General features: G+C 38.0%; 1 protein-coding gene across 1 annotated transcript in view; it reads right to left on the reverse strand.

Moving 5' to 3' along the window:
• Positions 1–7,247, reverse strand: part of GRK7 (G protein-coupled receptor kinase 7) — a 30,565-nt gene extending 23,318 nt beyond the window's left edge. Inside the window, exons 1-2 of the mRNA XM_014951785.1 lie at positions 7,195–7,247; positions 457–5,721 (exon numbers count right to left, since the gene is read on the reverse strand). Coding sequence (XP_014807271.1) covers positions 457–1,206 — 750 coding nt within the window. The 5' untranslated portion in view covers positions 1,207–5,721; positions 7,195–7,247. The remainder of the gene's footprint in view (positions 1–456; positions 5,722–7,194) is intronic.
• Positions 7,248–7,636: the final 389 nt, after the last annotated feature.

A 7,636-nucleotide genomic window follows, 5' to 3' on the forward strand; every position in this document is an offset into this window, starting at 1 on the left:
GCTTACATCTGCATAGCTAAACTCTCTTCATCTCAAAAAAGGTAGGCTCATTCATACTGTGTTTTGGGAACAGATGCTGATCTGTCCTATTCCCTAAACTGCACCTAGAAATTACCTGGGAGCGTGCAACGCAGCACAGGCTAAAACAGCGCCAAGGAGCAGACTAATAGTTAACTATACGGACAATCATGCAAGCTTTTGTAAAGAAGTCTGCTTTTTTACTAACATAAATGCATAATATAAAAACTTTAACTCTTCGCCAAGAGGTATCTGCAGCCTTTGTCACAGTGTAGATAACAAACCCAGCCTAATTTCTGAGTAACCGACAATCTGAAGGAGCAAGTTATGCAAAACCTTAGACAATTTCCTAACCCATTGCCAAGTTCCTCTTTGCAAACCACCTGCTGGTCTTGAAAGGGGAGGGATGACCCACATTCTTAAAAATACAGCTCTTACCTCTCCAAAGCCACCTTTGCCCAGCACTCGGAACTCATAGAAGTATTTCTCAGTTACCGGCTGCTTCTCAAAAACTTTCCATTGGAGGAATTTGTCATAGAAGGGGCTGGTCTGAAAGTCCTGGAAGGGCTTGTCTTTAAGGAAGAGTTTGGTTTCTTCCTTTGCCAGCTGCATGACATTCTCATAGTCTTTTGCAGTAGCTGCTTGGCATTTGCTCGCCACATCAGAGCTCATATAAGCCAGATAGTTTTTGGAGCCTGTCTTAAGAAAATTGGTGATCATATTCTCCATGGTACTGTTCTTGATATTGTCCTCTGCCAGTTCCCAGTTTGACACCTCATCCAGGAAGTCCCTAGCTACCAAATATTCTGGCACTGTCTCTAAGAAGTCTCTGAAGAACTTCTTGCCAACGGGCTGCTGCTCACAGATGCTGTCATAATCAGCAACAATGGACTGTCTAACCTCGGCGCATTGATCAATCTTGGGCAGTGAGAGGCTCTTACGTCTCTTTTGCATCTCCTTGGTGTCTCCATCTCCACTCTTCCTTGCCTGCAGATAGGCTGTGTTGGCAATCAGGTTATCGAGCCCCCCCATGTCACACATCCTGGCAAGGTCTTGGGGTGGCAGAGCCTGGTTGAGACAAAATGAGTAACTGGCCCAAGTGCTGTGCTGTAGCTGCCCTGCACTTCTCCCTGCTAGCGGTGTGTGGCTGCCTCTGAAAAACACCAGAGAGACTAACTGCTTTTGCATTAAATACCTCTCAAGGATTTTCACTAAGTACCTTTAGGTATATGCACCATTTGTGGAAAGTGACTGGTAAGAGGTTTCTCTGTAAGGAGCTTTGAGTTTGCTATGTATAGCCGCGGGATGACATCCTCGGCAAACCTTCTCACTGGCAGCACCACACGCGCGCAGTTCAGCTGGTGTTTTTCACAATTTAAATCTAAATATAGATTCCTTCTATATGCACTGTCATGTACTGAGATTCCCTCTATATGCACTGTCCCTGGCTCCTGAGCACATGCAGATTCCTGTCTGCAGTACATGCACACTCCAAACTCAGTGACGCCCTGGCCACAGTTAACAGGACAGCCTCCTGTCTCCCTTACTTGACACAGAGAACACCAATGTACTAAGAATTATTTAAGTTGGGATCTGGTTTTATACAAAGCTTTTATCACAAATCTGCCATGCCTGAAACAGAAGCTGACACAAACACGTCATTGAGATTTAAATTATCACATAATTCAGTGCTTTGAGCATCCATCCTTCCAAAACTCAAGTCATACTCAACACCAGCGACTGAGCTCTACAGACACTTCATGCAAACCTTGATGCTTCATGTGGCTCTGTCTGAGAGGATTATGTGCAGAGGCTAAGACCTGCTGCTGGTCTAAAAATAATGATCCCTATATACAAAACAACACGTAGCTCTGACTTCATCTCCTACCCACAGAAAAAGCAAAAACACTTCAAATGACCAGCCAAATCTTGCCAAGACACTTCCGTAAACTACTGTGGCCTCAGTTTATTTTCCCTGCGTGGCTTTATGACAGTAAGTGGCAAGATGAGATGGTGGCAACAGTGTATGGCTGAGGTGGCATCAATAAAGGGACAAAGCTGATTATAAACAAGTGAACTGCCTGACTTCACTCACTGGCTGCCTACCAGGAAGCCTGTGCCCCACTTTTTCCCCAAAAGAATAAAAATCATGTGTGGCACTTACTAGGCTAAGCCCCTGTCTACTGTGGGGTCACGTGATTTGGCTGCTAAAACTTTCCTTAAATATAAGGAAGGTATTATGGGAACAGGAAAAGCGTTTCCATAAATCTTCCAGTAGCAGTGGGGTCAAGCAGTACTCCTGAGGTCAAGGTCAAGTTTCCTTTTCTCTCTTTTCAGTCTTAGAGCAAGCTGAAGAGCTGAATCCCAAGCACTAAACATGAGAAGCAACAACAGGCATCTCTCAGACTCTCTACAGTAACAGCTAAGCCCTTCTTGGCTGCTTTTTGTCACTCTACTACTATGTAGTAATTTGTTTTCACATGCGTAATCCTGTCTGCATTGAATCCATTTGACATATAACTCATGCTTATGCTCTACAAAATGACATTAGAGGCACGTTTTTCTAGCTGTGATTGAGAGTTGCATCGCAAACCGCTCTGTGTGCATGAGAACGCGGTGTACCCTAAAGCAGAGTATTTGGGAGTCTTGCTTGTGGAGCCATCACTAATTCTGCCAGGTGAAGGCAAGCACGGGGCAGGAGGTGGTTACATAAAGGGCTAAATAACGCAGCCAGCAGCCTCAGCAGAACTGAAAAAAATCAAAAGAATAAATGCAGAATTCCACTGGTGGCTTTCCTGAAAATGGTGCCCACAGCAACATATTCCTATAGTACTCTGGGTACAGAAAGCCAAGAAAGGAGGTAATGAGAGCTTTAATTTCAGGTCCTAAAGTTCAGCTGGGTCTTTTTTTTTTTTTTCCACATTTAGCAAGCATGCCACCACAGCTCAAACAGTAGCAGTACAAACGGCTGGTCATTGGGCATCTAACAGTGAACTCAAGCTTATACCAGCTATTGATATATTTACGTCTAAGCAAATCAAGAAAATATCTAATGTTTATAGTACCTGCATAAGAAAGATTCACAGGTCCAAAAAATCATTCTGCTCTGTTAATTAGAATCTTTCCAGATTTCTATGGAGCATAAATTTCCTCTAAAAGAACATAACTTTGTAAAAAGCAAAGTGAAACAATATTATCTTTGGACACATATTCATTACTGCAGTCCCTTTTGAGAGAAGACTCTAGCCAGATTTGCTGAATTGTCCAAATCTGCCCAGCATTTATTAAACAGTGGAGAAGAGTAGATCAGCACTAATCTATTAGTTGATAATAGCTATTTAAGTTAGTGTTACAGACTCATAAAACTATGTTCAGGTGAGAAGCAAAACGGATTTATTTTGTGTGTACAAGAGGTGAACAAATTCAGGACTAAAAATGGGTATTCAATAAGAACTATACTAATAGAATATCAGGGTATGATTTGGAACAGAAGAAAATTTCTCTGAAAATTTCTCACGGAAAGACTGGGACATAAGCTAAATCACAGGGAAAATACACAGGACTTGAAATCCATTACCTTATGTTCTAGGTGAACCTGTAATTGCTGGCCCAGAAGATACTTATAATACACAAACAGATATACACAAATACCAGTTGCTTTGACTTCAACATTAACTTTCAGAATACCTCATGTGTGTTAACACCTGTTTGAGCTGACACTTTGGAAAAACTTATCTGCAATTACAATTTCAGCTACTCTTATCATGCACGTGACACGAACTGAAAGCAAGGTGAAAATTACTTTGATACTTTCCATATTCACCTATAAACCAAAGCAAAATGTAGGAAGAAGTCCTCCAATGGGACTAGATGGAATTAAAAGAGATTAGAGGGATGGAGCCTGGGACAGAGAAAATAGGTGGTAGATAAGATATAGTTTAAATGTGACAGCTAAAAATCATTTCCACATCTGCATTCATTTTAGGATGAATTCTTTTACACAAACAGAAATACTCCACTGCAATGTAAATGCCATAGGCACTTCATTAATACTGTTAACCTATTTTATATTTGCTTTTAAGACAGACAACAACTGATGTGATACAGTGTAAGAGAGAGGATTATTTTTAACTTGGTGTGTAATGAGAAAAAAGCTATATTTAAAAAATTCAAAACATTTAAAAACAAGATTACAAGTATTAAACAAAAACACAGTAAACTCCCCATGCATGCTTGTTGACACAAAGGTTGCCATTGGAACTACTTTATACAGTGAAGATAAACCTTTTTAAATACACTTAAAATAAACAGAACTAGATAGAAATACATCTGCTGAGAAATGCATTAAACATTTAAGGTAATAATTTTGAAGAAAACAATGACATGCATAAAATATTGCTTCAATTTCACCCAGGTTTATTAACCATTTTATTAAGTCTGAATTTGCTACAGACTTAAAGCAGTAATTCAACCTCTCTATTACATATATTGAAAAAAAACCCACAACACATGTCCAGATTAATAGTAATTATTTTGGATATTTAGGGAAAAGACAAAGTCAGAGGCAAGCACTTAAATATCTGTAAGAAAAAAAAAAAAAAGAATCACACGATTCATATAAAATGATGATATATCATGGATTTCCACAAAAATGAAACAGTGTTTTCTCCCAAAACACCGTAACCAATAAAATGAGGATAAAGAAATTTCTATTAACTGAATTTTCATGAAACCACAATTTAACATTTTTCCCTAATACCTGCTTCCTTGGGATGTTGGCCTTCTGTATTAGTCAGCTAATCAGCAAGATTGTTTCTGCCACTAGTTAAGCGATAGCAAATACATGTCTTTGTACCAAAAGTCTCTGGATTAAAAATACATGTCTCCATGATCTTTAACAGAAATATAAATTAACATAATTATTAATGTGGTTAAGTTTTAATACTATGGTTGTAGGAATCATGTATAGAATATAATACAGCAACAGACTTAGAAATACAACAAAACAAAATTGTCTAAAGTCAAAAAGAAAACCCAAATTAGAAATATTTAGTACAGTGTGATGGAAAAAGCACATAGCAAATGCTCCACAATTCATTTTTGATTAAATAAAACAGAGTCTTTTCTGAAAGACTTACCGGCTGTGTTTTGGTAAATGCTATTACTTAGAAAACAATTTCTTTGTCCTGACACTAAACTATGCAGCATATCAGACAGTAAGATCATCCTTTCAAATTAATTAATTTATCTATGCAAAAACATTAAATAAACTGTATTTAGGGTATAGTTTGCGCCACCACATTTCTATGTTCTGATACAGTTGACAATCAAATCGTAACAGATACATTTTTTAACGTAGTGTCTCTCTTTTCTTCAGTTGTGGAAACACGTGCAGTGAGACTGACCATTGCCGCCTTGTACAGCAAAGAGCATACAACAAAACCACACCGCTCTTGTAGCAGATAAGCCAAATAAATCATGCCACCATTGACATGTTCCATTCTTTTCCATGAGCACAAGGCATAAGATATACACTGTTTCAACAAGTTCAACAGAAAAAACCCACAACTTCCAGCCAGTGTTTTTATTTGCCTATTCGCTGGACTACCCAGTCCTGCTGGCAGAGGGGACAGCGATTATTCTGTTTCACCCACAAGGACATGCAGCAATTGTGGAAGGAATGATTGCATTCTCCCCAAACCACTGAAAGAGAAGAAAGAACACATTCCAGTCACACTCAGCTGGCCAGTCAACACCTACAGCAAGGTCCAAACCACCATTCTCAGAGGTTTATAACCACTGCAAGCTTCAGAGACAAAATGGGTCATTACTGATTTATCCACTAAGATTGGATTATTATGGTCTGTCATCAATTCTTTTACTTATTTCCAATTACAAGAAAAGAAATGCGTGTTTTCAACTTATGGTATAAAATAACATTGTTTTGTGAATGTATAAACACATTTATCAGTTCTGTCCAGGAAACAGGTGCAACTACTTATTTACTTTGTCTTCTCCAGTATCAAAATACAGCCACTGAACTGCTGACTATCATACAAGAGCAGATCACCAATTGTCTTCTGAAATGCAGTGTTTAAACTGAAATGTGTGATAATCAAGGAGACACATTTGACACAGTACATAGCCTCAAAACAGGATCTTAGACCAGGATACAGGTCTAAGTCTACAGGCTACAATTGTTTCAACACAACACAAAGGGTTATCTGTTGTCCATCTACTTATGAATAGTATTGGTTACTTTGCTTTTTTCCCCTTATTAGTTCACATTTTTCTTATGGGAATACAAGTGTACCAACCGAAGAAGTGTTGTAAATTATGTTTGGGTTTGGGGTTTTTTTTCCCTCTCTATCTTAAACAGGACACTTAGCAAGCTAGTTAAGATATCTGGAACAGGAAATTCCTGTTCTCATCAAAACAATCATCAAAACCAACAGTGGATCAAGTTTGAGACAATATACTTCAAAACAGAAAGAACAAGGGCATGGCAAAGTTTACCACTGGTTTAAAAGTTGACTTAAATGTTTAAAACAAACTCTTTGAGTCAATTTTCATTATTTTTGATTTAAATATAGCAGAATTAAGTTAAGATTTGCTTTTGCATACATTGGTATGCAAATAAAGTATGTTTCTGTTTAAACAACAGTATAACAAACTCAAGTGATTCCACTTTTTCAAATGAAAAGTGAACAAACAAGCAATTGCCTCCACTGTGTCTGAATTAAGACTTGGAAAAATATCACTTTCTATCCCAGGCACTCAATTATTTCAGAACTTTTTACTGGTATTACCATTGTGTCTTCTAGCATACACCTCTGAAGGAAAAAAGTAACCTTTTCCTACCCACTTCAAAAGGGTACATTATCATCTTCTCAGTTATACTCAGGGCGAAAGAAACTTATGCCTCTCAGTTGCCCATGCAATGACTGTAAATTTGAAGCTCTTTTGTTCTACAGCGTGTCGAAAGTGAAAACTAATTTTATTAGTGCTCAAAAATAAAGCATAAAGTATTCCTAATGTAAAAAGATGACACAATGTAGAATGAAACACCAGTTTACTTCTGAGCATTAATAAAATCAGTATTCCCTTCAAACTTTAAAATGCACCCTACTGAGAGAAGCTTCAATTGAAAAACAAGCGAATGAAATCACTACATACCAACACAATCTTCTTGTTTGTTTTCAGCTTGACATCTAAGACAGGCATCTAAAAGTAAACAAGAACAAGACGCAATTTGATTCTCAGGATTCCATCATAAGAATAGGTTTGTCAGAGGAAAAAACAAACTCTAAAACCAATTTATAAAGGTAAAAATCCCAACTTTTGATGTCTAGTTCAGCCCTTTAATAACACCTCCCTAAATTTTAAAACAGCACACATGACAATGAAATATATATCTGAAAGAGATCAGGACTATAAACTGTCCAACGAGCTTTTTTTTCTTTTCCATTGCTTTGGTATTTTCATAACTTCTGCTCAAAAAAAGCCCTCTCCATTTTGTAGATATAACAACCAGCAGATTTGTGCCAAGGAACTGAGGCGTATTAAGACGAGAGCAAGCACAAAGCCAAACCCTAATTACAGGACTTTGTTTTTCAGA

The sequence above is a fragment of the Calidris pugnax genome, unplaced genomic scaffold (genome assembly GCF_001431845.1).
Source record: "Calidris pugnax isolate Ruff unplaced genomic scaffold, ASM143184v1 scaffold197, whole genome shotgun sequence".
Classification (NCBI taxonomy): Eukaryota; Metazoa; Chordata; class Aves; order Charadriiformes; family Scolopacidae; genus Calidris; species Calidris pugnax.